At 39.8% G+C, this 20,841-nt stretch overlaps 2 protein-coding genes across 4 annotated transcripts; both read right to left on the reverse strand.

The window, feature by feature from the left end:
• Positions 1-1,785, reverse strand: LOC134877611 (alpha-N-acetylneuraminide alpha-2,8-sialyltransferase-like). Its single transcript, XM_063903174.1, is given in 3 exon segments — positions 1-1,424; positions 1,505-1,537; positions 1,539-1,785. Coding segments are annotated over 3 exon segments (711 nt in total). The 5' UTR covers positions 1,754-1,785; the 3' UTR covers positions 1-961.
• A 2,711-nt stretch (positions 1,786-4,496) lies between these two features.
• atp6v0a1a (ATPase H+ transporting V0 subunit a1a) lies at positions 4,497-19,128 on the reverse strand. Of its 3 annotated transcripts, none has more exons than XM_063903675.1 (22): positions 18,987-19,128; positions 17,667-17,839; positions 17,061-17,139; positions 16,762-16,859; positions 16,541-16,669; positions 15,344-15,426; positions 14,717-14,843; positions 14,546-14,628; positions 14,372-14,465; positions 11,855-12,067; positions 10,704-10,854; positions 9,957-10,096; positions 9,640-9,803; positions 9,446-9,536; positions 9,151-9,269; positions 8,850-9,066; positions 8,651-8,758; positions 8,455-8,562; positions 7,764-7,781; positions 7,146-7,263; positions 6,505-6,676; positions 4,497-5,304 (listed from the first exon to the last, which is right to left on the reverse strand). In XM_063903675.1, the coding sequence occupies exons 2-22, from the start codon at positions 17,781-17,783 to the stop codon at positions 5,211-5,213; spliced, it is 2,523 nt and encodes an 840-aa protein (XP_063759745.1). In that variant the 5' UTR covers positions 17,784-17,839; positions 18,987-19,128; the 3' UTR covers positions 4,497-5,210. The 3 variants fall into 3 exon arrangements, with proteins under 3 accessions (XP_063759745.1, XP_063759744.1, XP_063759746.1); XM_063903674.1 differs by having other exon boundaries at positions 7,764-7,808; XM_063903676.1 differs by lacking the exon at positions 7,764-7,781.
• Between the last annotated feature and the right edge of the window lie 1,713 nt (positions 19,129-20,841).

The following is a 20,841-nucleotide window of genomic DNA, read 5'->3' on the forward strand; positions in this document are numbered from 1 at the left end:
TTTTGTACTTGTAGTCCACCACTTTTATTTAAAGACCTTTCTTTTTAACATACATTTCATATTTAACATACAGTGCAAAACACAAAAGTTAATACAATTTGTCACTGGAATAGGCGCATATCTGTTACAGGATGTCAGTCCTTAACTAAAAGTCTAATTTTCTAAAAGTTTGCCGGTGCTGTAAAGATTTTTCAACTTTATCTTTCTTTCAAATCCTACATCAAGTTGAATAACTAGTAATAATTATGTAGCAATTAGTTTAATACTCATTTTAAACCACAATTATTTATAGAACATTTTTAAGTGAGATAAATTAGGGGTATGAGCCTTTGCCTAAATAGGACCTATTTAGGCAAAGTTAACGGAAAAAACATAATACAAGTGTTCTTGATTGGACTGGACTTCAAACAAGCAATGTAGGGGGAGGTGTGATCCACATTTAGTTCAACTATATTCATATTAGCATTTTGATTGAAGTAGTTACATTCCTATAGTGACAAACTTTTTTGGCCCATAAAAAAAAGGAATGATTTGGTTTTAAACAAATGTGATGTTGATTCTCTATTTCGAATGAACCTAATTGATTCTGCTCTTAAAAGTTCATACCATATAAAAAGGTGCATGTTTACGACTGTTTAAGGAATGTTATTTAAGTCAGATGTAACAAAACTTACAGTTGGGGTAAGGCCACATTCCTAATTTAAGACAACAGTTAAAGTTTGTACAACAGTCACAAGATTGGAAACATAATGTTTGTGGGCATTTTCTGGAATAAACTTAATTGTGTGGCATTTTTTGCTGCATTTTTGTAATATATTTTTTAGATTTGTTCAGTTTTCTATTTTTGATAGAAATGGACTACTTAAACTTCTATTTTTTTTACTGGTAATATTTTTCTAATAATAATGATGATAGCTTTCCCAAGCCAAAACAACGGTTCAGGGAGCTAATTCTTTTTTAGTCAACATTTTCCTAGATGAATCCTGAGCACCCCTGGACTGTGCAGCCACAACAAGAGGTCAAACTCATCCGGCATGTAGTGGAGTATCCAGCTAGCTTTGGTTTTATCAAAGTAGTGGTTATTCACAGCATTTAGTTCAAATCGGTGTAAACTGAAGGGCCAGAATCCGTACAGATGCACATTGGCACAGTTTTCCAGTGCCATGCTAACCATCTTAATGCCCGTGCTGAGAGCACCTTTCTGATGGCTTCGGGAGCGCCAGAAGAGTTTGAGACTCCTGATGTAGTCAGGGTTTAAGAAGACAGGCTGTACAAGACTGCCAAGGTCCTCAGCCGTGTATACGGCTCGAAGGCATCTAGGAACGTCATGAGCAAAGGTGAAGGCAGGAAGAAGTAGGCGGGACTTGCCGTAGATAAGCAGACTCTCCACAAATGGACACCGACACCCTGTTAGATCTCCGTACCTGAAAATAACAAGCAGACGTCAAGCAACAACTCAAAGGAGAATATTTTAAGGTGCAATGAATTTTATCCAATTGCTTACTTTTTCAATATAATGGATGGGTTGGCTGTCAGTGTCAGTCTTGACGCCCACATGTTGTTTTTCATAGGCTTTTCCCAAAGAAGGTAAGTTGCACCTGAAAAAATTCATTCTGTCAATTAATACCGTCATCAATCTTTCAGTCCCCAAAACTTGACAACGTTCTCGCCTGATAACAAACTGAGCTGAATTGATCATCTCTCCACAGCTGATGTTGGTCAGAATCCCTGAGTTCCCAACGACAGCACACATGTCCCATGTTTTATTTTGAAACAGATTTTACAGAAGAACCTGCAACCACACAGAGTAATGCTAAGAGTAGAACATTTGAGGAGCACTCAAAACGCCATGAAGCAGAGGTTGTACATACCTTTGAAAAGGTGCTGAAAATCTCCGGGGTCACCTGTAGGGTATTTCGCCCTCCTAGAGAGTACCAAATCTTTGATCTTACTGGAGTGTTGTCCTGGGTAATGATGGCCCTGTCAAAACCATGGCACTGATTTCTCAGCTGAGAGCTGGGGGAATACAAGGACTTTGTATAAACCATACTGTTAGGGTTGGGGAAACAGGACCCAAGTGCAGGAAATCAAGGGGAAGCAGGTGAGGGTCCAAACAAAAAGTGAGCTTTATTCAAAAGCTGTTGATGAAAACACGAAGCAAGGGGAACACAGGACATGAAAAACACTAAGCTTCAGACATGAAGGGCGACAGGAACAGGTAGGTATCTTGGACAAGATCAGGGAAGAAATTATGTCGACCGAACACCAGACAAAAGGGAAACAGGGACTAAATACACAAGGGTAATCACAAGACAAGAGACAGCTGAAAGGGGGAGGAGAAACACACGGGCAACAGGTGAACACAATGACCCAATCAGGCACAGGAGGGAAACGCAGACAGGAAGTGAAGCTTATCATGAAACAAGTGGGGAAAACATTTCAAAATAAAACACACAACACAAGGACATGACATATGAAACAAGGATCATGACACAGTCAGGAGTTTTCTGAACAGCAAGCTTTAATCTAAAAAATCTACATTCATTAACTACAAAATACAGTTATGGGCAGTTGAGTGAAATCAGTCTTCATGTGAAGTCCCTCTGTTATACCAACCACAACCTCAACACGTCGATTATTAAGACCATGTGTTTGAAATACGGTTAAGGGTTATTGAGTGAAAGCAAATGGATTCAGTTGCAATTATTTTTCTGTATCTTTTAAAATGATACTTATTACACTTTTGCTGTCATCCCCTGACTGTGACAATGTTTAAAATATTCCTGACCTGTTCTGCACGGACAACGATTTGCATTTAAAAAAAGAGAAAAATATATACTTATATAATCCCTGACTCCTGCCTGTCATGTATAATCAGCACACATCTGCCATCAAGATATGAGAGCTTCCAGTTGAGTACCTAAGGATTATAGCCCAACCTGTTTTTCCTGAAAAGTACAATAATTACCAGTCAACTAAAGCATGCGAGTTACTGTTGTTGATAATGTAGTGCAACCTGTTTGTCCTGAAATATAATAAACTCTTCTTCATATCATTTGCATCATCTACTCGTCTTTGAGATCAAACCTGCTCAATGTCAGATAATATATGTAAATACATTAATCAATTAATATAAATATATGAATCAAGCAAATAGTTATGATTTTATTGAAAACAATAAAACGTTGTTATATTTGAGAGTCCAGTTTAAGTCTTGTGATGTGAGATTTTGTCTGAATCCCAGTTCTCAGTGTTGGGTGGTGTCCATCTCTAGGACTTTAAAACAACAGCATAAAGTAGATTGTTTCATGTCAGAGTGGAGACTGCAAAATATCCTTTGATTTCAAGTGAAAAAAATTATCAGTCCCACCGGTGGTTAGAAAGTTATTAAATGCTTACCTGTAATCAACAATGGTCCAGAGGGCAGTGATCAGCATGCTTCCCAAACAGAGGAGAGTTATCATCAAAGAAATAGATGACTTCAAGATCTGTCCCTTCATACCTATCTCTTTCTGCTAACACGCTTATCTTCTCACTTTCTATTCACACAAGCTCTTTCTTAGATTCTCCTCTGATTTCTCCTCATTGGTAGTCTGCCTTTCTGCTTGTTCAACAAATTCTCTGTCTTTTGCCCGCCCATATTTAGAATTGTCTTTTCCTTCTTTCTCAGTTTTTTACACAGACAGCCTCAGATTGAACGCTGGATCACAGGTTTAACAACATTGTTACAGCATGGGTATTCTGTAGGGGAGACCACCAGATCTAAAGGACCAAATGAAGAAACAACTTAACATTTGGCTTAATATTTATGATATTAACCCTTTCTTTTTATAGCCCTTACACATTCTTAAGAAAACAAATGATAAAATAAATAGGATTTGTTGAACTTGTTCATCGATTAATATTTCCTTTAACATGTCAAATTTGACAGGATAAGGATGAGAAATCATTTCATTCATTTTTTATTCAATTGATCACGTTAAACAACTGACTTGTTTTTGTTATATGAAGCCCCAAAGTTATGCATAATTTAGTGCGTGGTCATCTTGAGTGACAGGTCTGTCCAGTGACTGCTGTTATTAGCTTCTGGTCTGCTCTGCTAGCAGCTCCATGATGCTACAGGCAGGTTGAAAGAATACTGTAGATCACCAACACTATGATTTATTTTTTATTCACAGGCAACGTTGTCGCAGTATATGTCCACGAATAGCCCATGAAAAAGTACTCCTGGTGCAATAAAATGTTCCCTTTTAGTTTTTTCTGTTTTACCTGATGTTTCTCTATTAATATTGCTTGTTTGCATGTGACTCGAGTCCACAACTCTGGAGTAAGCCTTTCAAAACATCTTCCACCACTGCTGCAGTAAAGGAAGAGAGAAATAAAAATGAAACTTAATCCAGCTCTTTCCGCTTTATTGAGACAGAAATGCACAATTATTCTGCGTCTTAGTCCTTTCTGAGTGTGACAATGAAACAAAATGAGCAGGAAGGACACAATCACCTTTAGATTCCCCTTTATTGACTTTGTTTGGGTCGATGGAGAACAGATCCCTCAACACGAAGGGTATTTCAGTAATGCAAGCTCAAAATGCAGGGTTACAGTCTCTTCATCTCCATATTCTGCACTGATTGACTCCTGATGCAAGTCAAAATGTTTCCCTTTAAAGCTCTGCGTGTGAGGTCAGTGCACAGTGTGGTAGAGGCGTCTGCAGTGTAAAGTGTGTGTGTGTGTGTTTTTTTTAATTAAACCAGTGAGATGCTCTGTGCAGAACAATGCCTTGACACAACATGTGGAGATGAAAGACAAGTAAACACTTCTGTCACTTTACTCTGAATAAACATCAGTCAAGACATTTGCACAAAACACCTAACCTACGGGAAGATGCAGGATTTATAAAGGACGTATTACATACATAAATAATATTAAACTTAAGACATGTACAACAAAGCAGACTTCACTAAGACAAGACACACAACAGATTACAGATGCTATTTTCTGAGGAATGGATGTAACGAATAGTAATTTCTGAGTAGATGTTTACCGATTCTAAAAAGTGATGAGTAGCCTAAAACAAACGGCAGTCTGAAAGAGCTTTCGGAGTGTCACTCATGGAAAGTGCATCACGCACACAAAGAAATAATCACTATTCAACACCACACAGATTCTCAAGAGATGAGTGACATTAATAGAAGAGTCGTGGTCCTCAGATCTCAGTCCTCAGCCCTCCCTTCCAGGATGCTTTCGAAGGTGAAGGGCAGGAACTTGAAGCCCTGGCCTGAGTAAAACTTGTTTTGGAACTCCACCCTGTAAAAGAAAACAAAGCGCCAATCAAAACAAAGGAACAATAACAGAGAAGATTCTCACAGGCACAGACAGGTGTGGTGATGGTTCAGGTTGTGTAATGCTGAGCAGAGCAGTCGTGGCTAATGCTCTTCACTCCAACACACACTCTACATCTGCTTCTGTGCTCCGTGCCAGGCCCGGACACATGAGCCTCTTCCCTTCTGGAAAAGGATCAGGCTCTATTTTTAAAGCAGCCAACGCTAAGTGATGAACGCATGACCTTTTAACGGAGGAGCCATCAATACCTGCCATTCCATAGTCTGTCTGTGAAGCGAAGCCGACGGGGAAGGGAGAACATTTTTTAAGTAGAAATCAGCCCCTTAAATGTGAAAATGTCCTGCTTTTCGTCATACTTAACTGAATATCTATAGGTTTTTACAGAAAACATTTAAGATATGTCCTTGGACTTTGAGAGCTTAGCATTTAAAAAAATAATGGGTACAACAAAGTCTCATCGGAGCTATAGTGAGGAGTTACAGACTGCTCTGCCCGCCACACACGCAGTAGAGAATGGAAAGCACAAGAGTGACTGGAGCCAGACATGTTCCAGGGGCCAGGAGAGTGTGTAGGCGACGAGTAACTGAAATGTTCTACTTTATGGTTAAATTACTTATTATTTGTTGTTGTTGTGAATGTTCACCTACTGAATGTAACTATCAGGGTAACCCTTCTTATGGATACTCTGAATCTACTGTTAGTGTTAGTAGTGGTAGTCAGTTTGATAAGTCTCATAATCAAAGTTAATATAAAATCTCTGAAACGGTTTTTACAATCAAGCCCTTTGTTAAACATAGTTTACAAATTTTGACCATCATTTTGCCTTTGTTATGCAGAGAAGAGGAAGCTGGTCCTGGATCCTAATATGCTTAAACTGCCACTTATTACGTATAAACTTACTTACAAAATAACCAAAGCCTCGCGGTGGTTTGTGTTCACCTCCAGATGGCACTATTGGTCTGTAGGTGCTTACAGTTATTAGAAAAAGTCCTTTTTGAAAAACCAACTCGCAGTGTAAAGGGACTGGATTAACGCTCATTGGATTCAAAACTCAGGATCGAATGCTAAAAGTTGTACCCTAGATTACCAGAAGACTGTTTTTTCTGGAAAAAGATTGGAAGAAATCAACAGAAACAAACTCCACAGACACAAGACTCAACCTACCAGTGCAGTCGCAGTGCATGCAAGAAGGCGGACAAGCCCTCCATGATGAGAAGAATGGCGACTGTGAGAATAGCAAAGAAGTAAAAGACCATGGCCAGAAGGACGCCACCTGCGAAGCTTCTGCTGGAGAGGCCAATGTGCATCACCATGGTCCACAGCACCTCGGCCAACTCTGTGCACGGGACAGAAAAGCACACAGACTGATCAAGGTGCAAGCATTAGATGTAAACTTCTCTTAATAATTGTGTGTGTATGTTACAGTTGTAAATATGCAGTAGTTTGAGTTGAATATCTCTTTAATTATAATCACACAAATTCTGTGTTCTGTAAATAGCTCAAATTCGTCTCTGTTCCCAGATGTTTATTTTTGTGGGGACGTCCCCCCTTTATATTGTGTCCCTCACTTTTTCTTCTCCCCTTTTTGTTGATGTGTTTCCGAAAAAATATTGGTTTAAGCTGTGAACCTGTCTGCATGCTTAATGATTCCTTTTGTATTTAATTTGTGCAGAAGCCGAACTGTGAGGGCATATTTCACGCTGCATTGTGTTCATCTGTCGTCAGTGTTACTGCTGGAATACCCAGACACCGCTACACGACACCCGTTACATATAGTATTAAAATGGAGAAAGAGTGTGCCTTACGTGCATGAGCCAGACTGAGGGCCCAGAGCCTCAGATAAGACGCCGTGTTGGAGATGCAGCCCAGGCAGTACTCTATGGTGTGGATGGCCTGATGCACAGCCACATCCCCGAAGTTAAACTGTGAAAGAAACAGAACATCAAAACTGAAGCGTGAAAAGCTAGAGAACATCGTCTCTGCGACAGCTCCTCAGGTCCACATGGGATTCTGGTTTGTTGTGTGTACAGGACGATTCAGGGAATTGATAGGAAAGGCATTTGCCACAGCAGATCCCTTTCAATTAGTAAAGACACCGTCGTTTCAGGACCCTGTGAACCCAAAAACATCAGCTGCCCTGCTGATCCCACATGCACATCACCGGGACTGTAAGTAAACACTGGCCTAATGGCTCCCACCGCTTGTGGAATCTCTGCAACCCGTGCTCAACAAGCGATGCCTGGAACACATGGATCACACACCCGCTAACACCAACATACACACACCACAGCTAACAGCAACGGTTGACAGCAGACTACAAAGCGAGCGGCTGAAAGAGAAAGAACTGCTAGTCATGCACTTTGACAGGGAGGGGGATAGGTTGCAGGGGGGTGTGTGTGCGCAGTGTTAGCTCTTATCCCTACCTCTTCCTCCTGGCAGGCCTTGACAGCAGGTGACAAAAGGCAACGCTTTGTTATTGACAGCACACACACAGATCGACAGACATCAGTAAAAAAAAAAAAAGAAGAGTGATAAGAGAATGAGTTACACACGTAAAAAGGAAAGAGGGCAAATATTACAGGATGTACACTCAGCTCAGTCACAGCATTTGAGGAATAAATGGAGGGATATATCCCATGTTAGGAAGTCCATTTAGAACCACTCATAAATTAACTGCCTCCTGGTAGAGTTAAATCTCTTCAGGATGTACAATAATTACCCCTCCTGGTCTGGTTTTTACAAGTAAAGTTAGAACATAAAATCTACCGGTGGCTGTAATAAGGAATACAGAACAACAAAGTAAACAATGTTTCTTAATTCAATCTTTGTATCTCATTTGCTCCGATCTGAAGCTGGCAGTCTGGACTTTGTTAAACCAGTTCATCAGAGCGGAGCTTCATCCATAATTCATTGTGTTTTATTGCCATGGTGGAAGAGGAAACATGGGGTTTCTGTTTCTGAGTGTCTAAATTATTCAAAGATGCGAGTAGATCTTATAACCTGTGGCATCCCCACCCCCACTGGCCTGCAGTTTCTCCAGCTTAGTGAGCGAGAGGGAGAAAATGCAGCCAGCGTACAGGAGGGTGTTCCTGACGAGGACACGCCTCTTTTTACCTCAGGCTCCTCCTCCGAGTGCTGCGAGAGCTGGTCATGCTGGATGATTTCAGCCTCGTCCTCAGTGGGCCCGTTGCCCACCCGGATACCTCCGAAGTTCTCTGTTCCCTGATTTTGAAGACGGGTAAAATGACAAAATTAAAAAAGGGATTATAATTAATAAGGGACGTTTGTTTCATTTGACACGCTATCTTACCAGGTTTTTCCTCCACAAATACTGTCTCCGCAGAACCAGAGTTTTTACTATTAACATACAGGGAACACAAGCCAATGCGATTATCACCAAGAGGGTTTGTATGGCCATCTAAATGGATAAGAGAGAGAGAAAAAAGACATGATAAGCTTGCTGTAGTTCATCAGAGGACAAAAGGATGATAGAAACAGGTGTGTCTGACCTGTCCTCTGTAGAGGGGTTGGTTACTGGGGTCATTGTAGTTGAACAGGAACATGTTAATAAAGGCGATGAGGAGACTGGGAGCGTCCTTGGATATGCGTGCGTCGTACGAGACCCACTTATAGAAGATCAGAATGACTAGATAGCCGAACAGACTGGCCATGAAGACGATCTCCGGGATGAATCCCAGGTAGATATTCAGCGACTTCTTGAAATACCTGCAGAGAACCAGGTAATCACAGTTTGTGCACAATGATAAATTAAAAAAAAGAAGAAATGAAAGCAGAGGATGGAAAGCTCACAGGTGGTTGAAAAGACTGAGTGAGACTCCAAACAGCATGTGGATGACTCCCAGGATGACAGACATCTTCATCTTGAACGAGTTCAGGAAGGTCAGCTTGTTGGTGGCAATGTTCCATATCTGAGAGACAAAAATCTTATTATTGTGAGTGGGCTTTCTCCATTAACGCATTTTCAAGCACTTTATGGGAATGCCATTTATTGTTAGATTCACCAACTAGTCATTAATTGTAGTTTTGTTTTAAAGGATACATATAAAATTGTTTGCCAATCATCCCTTGAAACAAAAGTATTCACCGGATCAATGCCAATAGGGTACGGCCCTTTGAACACTCCTTCTATCGTCGGGTCCAACTGCAGAACTTTATTGCCTTGCAGTGTCTCAAACCTGAACGGCAGGAGAACACAGATCAGTTATGTGGTTTGAAACAATGGACGGCTTCAACAGTGACTGGGCTAAGCTCCAGTCTGCGTTTGATGATGACACTTACGTCCAGTTGCCCCCTCGAGGGTTGAACATGGGCCTGACGCTCCAGCCTGAGCCGAACACGTTGAGAGACTTCGAGAAGCAGTCGTTGTAAATGATCCCGGTGTAGACGGAGAAGATTCCCATCAGCAGGATGATGTAGCGCCCTGCAAACACCATGCTGAACATCTGCCAGAGAAAAAAAAATCTATGATGGATAAGTGATTTCTAAAATTAGAAGAGCTGCATCTCCACAATATTGAATCCAAAGGAGCTCTGTTTGGCTTCAATCAGCCATGAGGGTGGTGTAGGGCTGAGGAGATGGGTGTGATGGGGTCATACCTCGTTGTCATTCTTCTGGGCAACCAGCCTGCTCTCTCTCAACACAAGGTACAGGGCAGCCGCGGTCATGAGCACCCCGTGGCCCAGGTCTCCAAACATAACGGCAAACAGGAAGGGGAAGGTGATGATGGTGTATGGCGCTGGAGACAAGGAGGGTAGGGAGGGTTTCACGTGAGGGGAGGGTGGTGTGGCAGGTGAAACAACATATGACGATAAACAGCTTGTCCAAACAAAGGGACAATGGGTCATGATGCAACACTCCCTTCAGTGAGAGACATGTAACAGCTGGGTAAAGACACTTTTTAATACAAAAAGCAAGAATGCCTTAAAAGGGACAGTTCACCCCAAAATAAATAACATATTTGTTCTCATACATGTAATAAAATGTATAAATATAGAGTGTATTTATGTTGAGTTAAGTTGCTGGGTCTTGAGCATATCGTCCTTAGAGTTCTCTGCCGCCTCTTTAATATAATGGAATTAAATGGAAATTGGCTCGTTATAAACGAATTACAAAAACAGAAACATCTCTTTCCAGACATAATGAGCAGGTTTCTTAAGATAATCCATAGACTTTGTTGTGAAATCAACTTAACACAAAACATCAAACCAATTAATAAACATGTGGAGGAAAATGTGTATTTTTAATTTGGGGATAAACTGTGCTTTAAAACATACATGATAACACGGATGGTCCAGAAAATGACAGACGCCAGAGGGATGATCAGAGAAAGGTGTGTTGCATACCTGGGTTAATCTCACGGTAGCTGCCAATCCCATAAGCATCCACAATGTTTTGAAAGCCGGAGGTGAACTTGTTGGTCTTGTTAAAGGTGGGTGGGGTCTGCTTGGACTGCATTCGATTGAGGATGGAAGGCACAGTGGAGCCGCTCTTCTCCTAAAATGCAGAACAAACACAAGTCATGCAGCACAAGATTGTAATAAACATGAGTTTTCTTCCGCGGAACTACATACACCCTAGAGATAAGACTAAAAGTCATCTAGTCTTTCCAAGAACGGGATCATGTGCAGAGGATGACAAAGCAAATTAAACAAGAGGAAATATACTGCCATCTCAAATTACACTTATTACACTAACTGCATATAAATCTTATTTTAAGGAACTAATAAAAGATTATGAAATGTATTTATTGCAGCTGAGTTCACACAGCCTGCAAGGATAACATTTCGAGATCTTGATACACTTCACCATGGCCTCAGTATTCCCAACAAGTACAATAGAGACGCATGAGAATTGGGAATACAATGGCGAGTGATTTTCAGTGCCAAGTCTATGCTGCCTTACCCCTACCGTACAAAAAAACGTTTCTATATCCTACACTTTTTTCTTAATTCTAAATACCCGGCACCTGCAACACAAGCGCTCCAGGGTGTAATGCTATGACTGATAAAGCCCAGCCTACAGAGGCCATTTATTTCTAACTGCACACACCCAGATTCTTTTCATTTTTGCCCTTCTAGTCATGCAGGACTACTGTTGATAAGGACAGAGCATTAACGGTCTCTTGAGACGCCTGAAAGTCAGCGCCTTTGGGTCCTCGCTCATCACTTGCACTCAGGCAGCCGATGAGGAAGTGCAGACCGCAGCTGCTAATGGCTCTACAAACAAATATCGCTGCCTGGTCAACATGAGGGGGAAACTGCTGAAGCCAGCACAGTTTTGGTTTATTTTAAATGTTTTGAGGAACTTGTAAGTAGTGCATAAAGTAGTGGTGCAGTTCTTGTAAGTTCCTTTTCTTGGGATTATGCAAGTCAATAAGAACACAGCACGGTCACAGTGAATATATTGGTAGCTGAGTACACAAAAAACACTTCTGAACATCCTGTCTTCACTGACGTAGCTTGGACACATCTGTTTGCTTCGAACTGGTTCTCACCGTCCCCCTGCGCAGGGCAAACTGGATAGAGTCCATGTCGGAGACGGGACACCACACCTCAGCGATCAGGCACTTCTGAGTGACATCGATGTTGCAGAGGTTGAGGGTGTGGTAGATGGCCTTCATCTTCTTCACCTTGATGAACCACACTCTGACCGTTTTGGCTGCGGCCTGCAGGACCCTCTGCCTGTGATCCTCCGTCTGGTTCAGCACCTTTATAGAGGGCCAAAAAGGAAGTTCAGTCATTGTCTGAAAGAAAACCTTATATTAGACGTTTTATTTTGGATTTTTGGTTGAATATTTTGGGAAATTTGTCTGATATGGTCCATCTTTAAATCATTTCTTAAATGTTGCCTATCATGGCTCTTTAAATGATTTGAGACCTTTCTGTTTAACCTAGAATATTGACAACTGTGACTAGAACGACATAATCTTAACATTCCTAGAGCCAAAAAAGAACAAATGCCCATTGTAGTACCCAAAAAACACTTAACCCTGTACTTTTCTATCAACTACAAGCTGATCTGTGGGAGGGTAGGTCATTGATCTGAATCAAAAACCCTCTCGTTTCAAAACCCAGAGTATAAATAAACTCAAATCCTATCAAATACTTGTACCATCTTTAAATCTGTCTAAATAAAAACAGCTTTTAGAAATATAATCTCTACTACAATCAGAAAAGGCATCCAAAAATAGCAGCAATGAGTCATGCATTTAATATTCACACAGGGTTTACATTTAATGGCTGATCGTTGAGCAGTAAGTCATAAGTTAAAGAGCAACAGGCTGTGCACTCCATTAGGTTTTCCCGAAAGAGATATAGGATATTCCCAGGTATGCTGCTGTATGAGTCACATTGAAAGCCGAGTCCCATGATCAGCAAATAGCTGGATACTTAAGCTGTGTGCTGTCTGGCTACAGGCGCAGTCCTGCCTTCTGTTGAGGGGCTTAATGGCCCACACATAAGCTGATTGCTGTGCAAAATGTTTGACATTCTTCATTATTTATGCCAGTCAGTCATTCGGCCTTGATGCCCACGTAGCGACCGGCATAACACTGCATCCACAAATGCTAAACATCCCGATCAGCGGTGTGCAAAGCCGTGAGAGAATATCACTTGATATGCTAATACACAAAATGTAACCTAACTGTCTTGAGCCAGCTGTTTTCTGATTCTACAAATACAGAGTACCTTACACTGACAGAGTAATTAACTTATGTAGCACCAAGTGGGAGATTCACCTTTAAGAGAACCTATAATGCTTTTGGGGGATTTCCCATTTCCTGTAGTATGTTATATATGTTTTTGTGCATGTAAATGGTCTGCAAAGGCTGAAATCTCTAAAAGAAAAGTTCCTCCAGAGGGAGTTTTCTCTCACACATACCTTGCCTGAAACGCTTTCATTGGCCTCCTTTGGCTAGCGCTACAACACATTGTACAAGATATGCTAAGGGGCAGGACATTTCTATGCGGTTGACAAATCACAACAGAGCAAACTGGGCTCTGGTTTCAGACAGAGGGTGAAAAGAGGTGCTGCTTCACAGGCAGTATGAGAAAAATAAAGACCTTTTTGAACATTAAAGCATGTGACAGTAGTGTCACAAATCAAAAGTAGGAACCTGAAAATAAGCATAAGCAGCCCAAGCTGCAGCGCGCACAACAAATATATCTGTGTGTTTTTTTAAGTGTGTGCGACATAATGTCACCCATATGGACAGATGTATCATCACATAGCAAAGATATAAGACAGTCCCCTTTTGCAAAGCTTATTAAAGAAGGATTCCTCGAGGCTTTACCTTGTGCAACATAACAAGTCACTGAGGACTAAACCAACACTCACAATAACAACTGTCATGGAAAGACTGCTGGCAGACAATTATCTGAGCTGGAGCTAGACAGTTGCTGATCAGCAATGGTTAACAGGTATTACTATAAATCAATAACCCCACACTGACATTTCAGGGCAGCATATTTTGCCAAGAGTTCCAATGATAGCCAGGCTGATACTGTCGGTTTAGTTTTCTGTGTTGCCTTGCTTACCCACTTAGTCACATTTCACAAGAATAGGTTTTGTAAATAAATCATTTCTTTGTCTTGAAAGACGCAAGGATTTCTAAAGCCATGCCATACCAGTACTAAAAAACCAGAAGGAAGCAGATTAACATAACAAGTCACTGAGGACAATTTGCTATTTACAAATTGACACTACATTGTATTCCACACACTGCCACATGCGTTATGTCCGTGGATAGTATGTATTATATGTTATCTATGGGGTGACATCTGTGCAATATAAAACAATTGAAAGAACATTTCTCATAAAAAATGTTAATGACTAAACAAGAAGCTGACAAATTACCTGGAAAAAGCCGATGTGTAAAATTTACCATCATAGTTCCCTGGCTTACTCGGAAGTACAACTAAAAAAAGGGAACTAACCAGTTTAAGTTGTTTTCCCTCAGCAAGATGTGTTAATGAGTCAACATTGCATAACCGTTTCCCGAGAGTGTATTTACCATTTGCAGGTCATCAATGCGTGCATTCACTCCTGCCAGCATCTCTTTCCTCTCCTGGGGTGTTTCCGGACACGGGTACAAGGTTGCTCTGAACCTGAAGATGGAAAAGAAGAGGCTCAGATATAGAACTGCTAGACCAGAAGACTTCCTCAAACTTGTTGGCCGGTCACTTACCCCTCACAGATCTTCTTGACTCTATTCTTAAGCTGGTCTCCCTGGAAGAAGATGATGAAAACAGTCTTGTGGACCTGATCGCCCTGTGGAAAGATCTTTCTGTTAGGATTCTGGTAATGAAACACTGGAACAAACACTGACATCTGACATTAGTAGTTTAACAGGACTGACCGTAGACGGGTCCTCCAGAGGATCTTCAATTTCTGCCTGCCTCAGGAACACGTTTCCTCTGCAAACTCTCCACAGCATCCTCTCAAATGTGGGAATACGTTCCCGGCCAATGACTCCAGCCACAAATCTATAACAGATGGAAAAATGGTGTCAGTGATGATAGGAGTAATGATTTATATGAATAATTATTGCACTTCTGTAATTGTTATATAAATCATGGTTTTATGTTTTAAAGCCTTGGTCATGATTTCTGCTCAAAGCTGAAAAAGCTCACATGTGAACCCTATGTTTAACTTCTCTTAACAGAATACCATATTTAAGTTTAATCATCTCTGCTAATATTCAGTGAAACTAAATACTTGAGTATTGCTCTATGTAGTGGAGTTTCCACACAATATAAAAATGTATGTTCTGTAAACATTGACGGAAATACCTACTGTATATTTGTGAGTGTGGATTTGTGGGTAGACATCTACTTTACGTGTTGCCTAACTAAGCTTGGCAGACTGAGTTTGTGTGTGCGCAGTGATTGGTTAGATCACACTCTGGTTTCAGACACAGATGGCACAGAATGGAAGAGAAGCTTAATCGGTTTCAATGAGGGAAGAACAAAACAAACACACTCACCCCAGTCTGAGTGGAGCCCTGTGGATTGTCTCATTGGGGTCCAACAGGGTGGAGCCCTCCTCCAGTAAACTTGGATCCTCCATCTGAATGAAAGCCAGTTAATTATTAGTCATTAATAACCGTTACATGATACTTGGGCTGAACAATTTGGGATTTTCAATTTTATTTTGGTTATTTTGACTGATATTGTAATATTATGTTAGATAATTATTTGTATTTCATTGAAAAATAAATATTCCAATATGCCTTGGGTAATTTGGAATGATGTGGGCCAAAGATGTTTTGTAAAGTCTAAATGGTCAATACTGCTAGTTAAAAAAATCAGAATAACTGTTTAATATATAGTTGTGAAATCTGCTGTTGCAGAACTTTGCATTTTATTGAAATAATTGTTGAGATTTGGAACAAGAAAGAGGCAGGCCAGTGTGTGTTTTCAGTTCGGACAGTGTCTTTCTCCAGTCAATGGCTAAACAGCAGCATGTTGAGATCAATGATTCATCTCACTTACAGTCTAAAACAACTTGTAAAGATGACTTAACATTGTGAATCAACAGAGTTTTGCTTGTGAAGGCAGTGAACCGGAAATAATGTTGGGCAAAGGTAGGCAGGAAAGGCTTTGCCAAAGCAAATGAACAGTAAACATAAAATTTGTGCAAAGTACTGTACAAAGGTTACTACAGAATTAGCCTGTTTAGAACTAAGGCTTTTAAATGCCACTCAGAATTACATTTAGGATCTATTTAAGGAAGGTAAATTTGGTCAAATATATTTAAAATAAAGATCCAAACATTATTTTTAGGGTAACAATTCAATAATCAGAAATGATAATGAATGTAACCTTATTTCTAATTTCTTAACAATTTTAAGACTGTGAAAGTTTGAAAAAACAATTAAGACCTTTTATTAATTAATTCAATGTCGTTCAAAAATGTTAAGGGTCCACGTGTACAGCAGTGGATTTACAGAATATTAACTCATGTGACTGGCTGGTGTGAATGGGAAAAGACCATGTGAGCAACTATAAAGGCTCACAAGTGAAACAACAAAGCCAGATTAAAAAGCAAAAAAATAAACAAAAATGTGGCAAAAAATGGGTATTACATAACTTCCACTTCTCTTTAAGGCAACACAATGTTAGTGAAATAAAAGACCCGAGAGCCTCGTTTTTTGAGGCCTACATGCACAAGGGAAGCTGACCTCATCAAAAAACTGCTGTGTGCGACGCAGGATGTGCTTGAGCTCAGTCAGCTCCAAGAAGTTCTTCTTTAGGGCTTCTTGGTTGGTGTTTATTTCCTTCAACTCATTCTCAAGCTTCTCAAATGTGGCCTGTGGTGAGAAATACAAGTACAGAGAGGTCAGTAAAGGGACAAAGTAGATGATAGAGCTCACTGTTTATCTTTAGGAGAGAGAGCAGTCACCTCCATGTCAATCATGTCCCTTGGGAATGGGACTTCAGGGTTCTCTCCTGTGTCAACTATGGGGATGTTGGCCTTCTTTATTTCTTTCTCCACAAATCCTGCGCAAAGAAAAGTAAACGTGTATAAAATAGGCGTACAATTTACACTGTGAAGAACGCTCTGCGCCTCTTATTGTATGGCCTTGTTATGCTCTTTAAAAGGGTGGAAATCAAATCAAAGCATGTTGTTATGGTTCGAGATTGCAAGCATAGTATTTTTCAGATTTTAAGGTCTTGCAAGATATGTTCAAGCTCTCTTACTCAATTTGCGATCCATCTCCTCACATCGTCGTACTTCATTGACAAATTTCCGTTGGAAAACGTTCACATCGGGATTTAGCTTCATGGTAAAATGAAAGGAAAGAGGAGAGTGTGAAGCAACAGAAGATAGATTATAACAACATTATCTTTTTCTTATAAAAAACAAATGGTGCATCAGATACATTTGTAAAACTGGAATTAGTTGAAAACCAAGAACCTCTACTTAGAATAGCAACATAAACTGCTTCAATGTCAATGATTTAATGATGTGCTCAGATGATGCATAACGATACATTGACAATCCTACCAATAGAATGGGATATTTTTGAAAGGCGATCAATAAAGTCCAGTAAAACAAAGATGATACTGTTTATGCACAGGCCTGCTCTGTCACAGACCATCCTATATTCTAGCACACAGCTTCAGAGATTCTCAGGAATGGGCTTTCTCGTGTGTGGAATGACGAGTCAGCTGTGAGCACATGATTAACATGATGTTGAAGGCATGCATTTTCTCAGCATTGTCACTGAGGTGGTCACAACAGCTAGTTGCTTTGCAAGGTGGTTGGTAGAAAATGGTAATCAAAAGCAAAAACAGCACACTTACATCACGAAACTGCACCATCCCGATCTCTCCCAGTTCGCTGACACAACAGTAGGCCGCTTCTGACTGGAGGAAGAGCTGAGCAAGCGTCATCTCTTCACTTCTAAAGAGTTCCCCCATGTTGCTGAAGGATGCGAGTGCTCAGCACCCCTAAAACCAACCAGAACCTCTAGAAACTGAACATCAATATTGATAATTAGTCACAAATTCAAGAGCGAGAAAAAAAGCAAGAAGGATCTAAGTAGTTCTCTGTTCAACACTTTTCTCTACATAGCACATTAGTGTCAAGATCACTGATGAGGGAGGCCTTTATCAGATGCGTGTTAATTTAGCAGGCATGTGACAAAAAAGAGAAAAGAAAAAAGTATAGTAGCTTCTGCTCATGCTGATCTCATGATCACACAAGGAATGTTGTTACACTTAAAATCAGTCTTCTCGGAACCATTGCAATAGAGAAGCTTTCTAAGTGGCTATCATTTCTATTGTGGATGCAAACCAAAGGTAAATAGTCAACGTGGGTAGAAAGCAGACTATGTAATATTACAGATTTGACTCCAAATGTGAAGATTTTCTCAGCATTTCCTCCCACTGCTAACCGACCACACAGGGCTTATCTGTGGATTACAGGGTAGCATGTGACCAGTAGCTCTAGTAAGCCTCACCCCTTCACTGCCCCCACGCAAAGGGCTAATTAACTGGTTTTAAACAGAAAAACAAGTTCCCATAACACCATAAAAGTTTGTAAAACTTTAAACAGTTTAGTGACTTCGTATTTAGCTTTTTGATTAACATAATCAAGCAGTATTGTAACTAGTTTAGCACCGACGACTGCAGCTTCACCTGTCAAAGATTAGGTCAAATAGCTAGCATTTACAGCTAGCTAAATTGACATGTCCCTGTGACACCCATTTACCAAACCTATTAAACTCACATAATACAATAATGTATAAAAGCAATCATAACATACAAGGTACAAATTCAGCTTTAATACTTTTAAACGTTAACACAACAAGATCAGTTGTGGCTAGTCAGATTAGCAACCCTTAGTTAAAGTGTAACATTACATCTTAAAAACACGACAAATATACCATAAAGTGATTATTAACTTGATTGAGGTTAATATTTATTTGGTGCACAACATCAGGTTGTTAGTTAGCTAATTAAACAGTTAACATAAAAGTGAATCTAGATCAGTTTAAAGTGTAGGTGGTGCAGGGGCTAGCAGGAGAGCTAACGCTAACTTAGCGCACCTGTTGCTCAATAATTTACCGAAATAATAAGATCAGCGCTAGATTGGTTGATATCGTTTACACTCTCAATTACCGTCTTATCAAGCAACAGTGTCCTTACTGTTCAGGCGAGATGTCCCTCTCCTCGGTTTCCTTCCTAGTTTCCGCTCTGCTGTTTGTTGTGGCTTGTGGGCTGGTCGGGAGTTTACAGCTGACGGCTCCTCTTCTTCTTCTTTTTCTGGGTTTATGGCGGTTCACTTCCTTAACGCTGCTTTACTGCCTCCTCCTGGGTATGGTCCCCCTCAATGCCCAGTTTAAGTTGTGTAATTAGTCAAATACCTCTAATAAAACGAATAGTAAGTGACGGGAAGTAACTGAATACATTTACTAAAGTAATGTAGTAAGCACTTTCATCACATCTGCACTTTTATTTGAGATTTTTTTATTTTATTTTATTAGTTACTAATTCCTTTTTATATTTCAATAAGATGTGATATAACGCAGTACTATACTACTAGTCTAATCGGTAGCCTTAAGGACCATACAAAGTATTCAAAATTACCTCCACGATTATCAAGCTTCACATTTGGACTTAAAAAATAAATCATAAACCTTTTTTTTTTAGATTAACACAGAACATTTTTATATTAATAATGCAACCATTTGAAGCCAATCTTTATATTACTTATGTAGGATACTTGCACTTTTAGCTTGAGCAACATTTTTGCATGAATAACTTTTACTACTAATGGATTATTTATAAAGTAGTACTTTCTCTGATGTGTTTCTTTTGCCATTTTCATTGTCATTCTTTAGATGTTTTGTATCATCAATCATATACTTGTAATAGTCTTTATAAGTTTTATTTTCCACTGCTTCATTTGCCACCATTCATTTGTTCTCCTCTTTTGTGCCTTTCAACAATACATTGTAAAGCAGCTCTCAAATGTTATCATAAAATGTTACTTTCCCCCATATTTTAATAAATCCAACTTAGATATGTATCACTTTCTTTGTAAACGTCTCATCATTAACACGTCATGCCCTTGTTTGCAATTGATGTTCCGTTGTATGACCACTGGAGGGCAGTGAACTGTCATGATGAAACAGTCAAAATGTGTTTTATGGATAATATTGTAGTTTGCTTAGAAACACTTACCAAAACAATTTTGTGACGAAGGTCCACCTGAAAACTATGTCAAGAAAAATGAATCATAACAATTTCAAACAATTATTTCAAACAATTCTATAGTTCTAGATTTGTTGATTATAAGAATTAAATATTATCAAACACAAATATTATGCAGCAAGTAAATACTTAATTAACAGAGATATTTGATGTTAACTGTTGAGTGAAATTCCAGAAACAGTGCTGCATCTGTCCTGGCAGTGTACTTATAATATTGACTCTGAATGTTTAGATTGTTTGGCATTTATAGTCACAGGTTATATTTTTTCAAGTAGATGTTTTAAAGGCAGAGTATCACATTGATAAACCGTAATTTAGCCATACATGTAGTTGGTTTGTTTTTGCCCTACAAGAAAAACATGAATTTGTGTTATTGCTTTGAATGTTATGTGTTAACACGTATTCCCCGGTTCTGATGTTGCAATGACTGAATGAATGATTGAGTTGTCTGTAAGTACGTGATTTATTCTGGCAATAAGCGTTAAAAAGCGAAAAAAAGGCGGACCAAGATGGCGGCGCTGAGCACCAGGTTTTTTTCTACACCTGCCCAGATTGAAAATCTTAGCTGACCCGAGTTTTTATGCACAAATTGGCAAAACACGTAAGCATTCTTCTTATTCAAGCAAACAACAAAAGCCAGCTTAGCATGTTTGCTAGCTATGATTAAACACAGGATGCAGGCGACAGGGAGGACCTCCGAGGATAAGTTCCCACCGCGGTCCGTATGGTGTTATAATAACAACCAATCTGTGCAGCCAAA

This window comes from Eleginops maclovinus, chromosome 16, assembly GCF_036324505.1.
Source record: "Eleginops maclovinus isolate JMC-PN-2008 ecotype Puerto Natales chromosome 16, JC_Emac_rtc_rv5, whole genome shotgun sequence".
Classification (NCBI taxonomy): domain Eukaryota; kingdom Metazoa; phylum Chordata; class Actinopteri; order Perciformes; family Eleginopidae; genus Eleginops; species Eleginops maclovinus.

Bases quoted from the DNA above. Each gene is read 5' to 3' on its own strand.
- atp6v0a1a (XM_063903674.1), bottom strand. From the start codon at position 17,783: ATGGGGGAACTCTTTAGAAGTGAAGAGATGACGCTTGCTCAGCTCTTC. The intron at 17,140-17,666 runs GTAAGTGTGCTG...TTTACCATGAAG, and splicing joins GGATGGTGCAGTTTCGTGAT to CTAAATCCCGATGTGAACGT. The intron at 14,466-14,545 runs GTAAGTGACCGG...TTCCATCTTCAG, and splicing joins GTCAAGAAGATCTGTGAGGG to GTTCAGAGCAACCTTGTACC.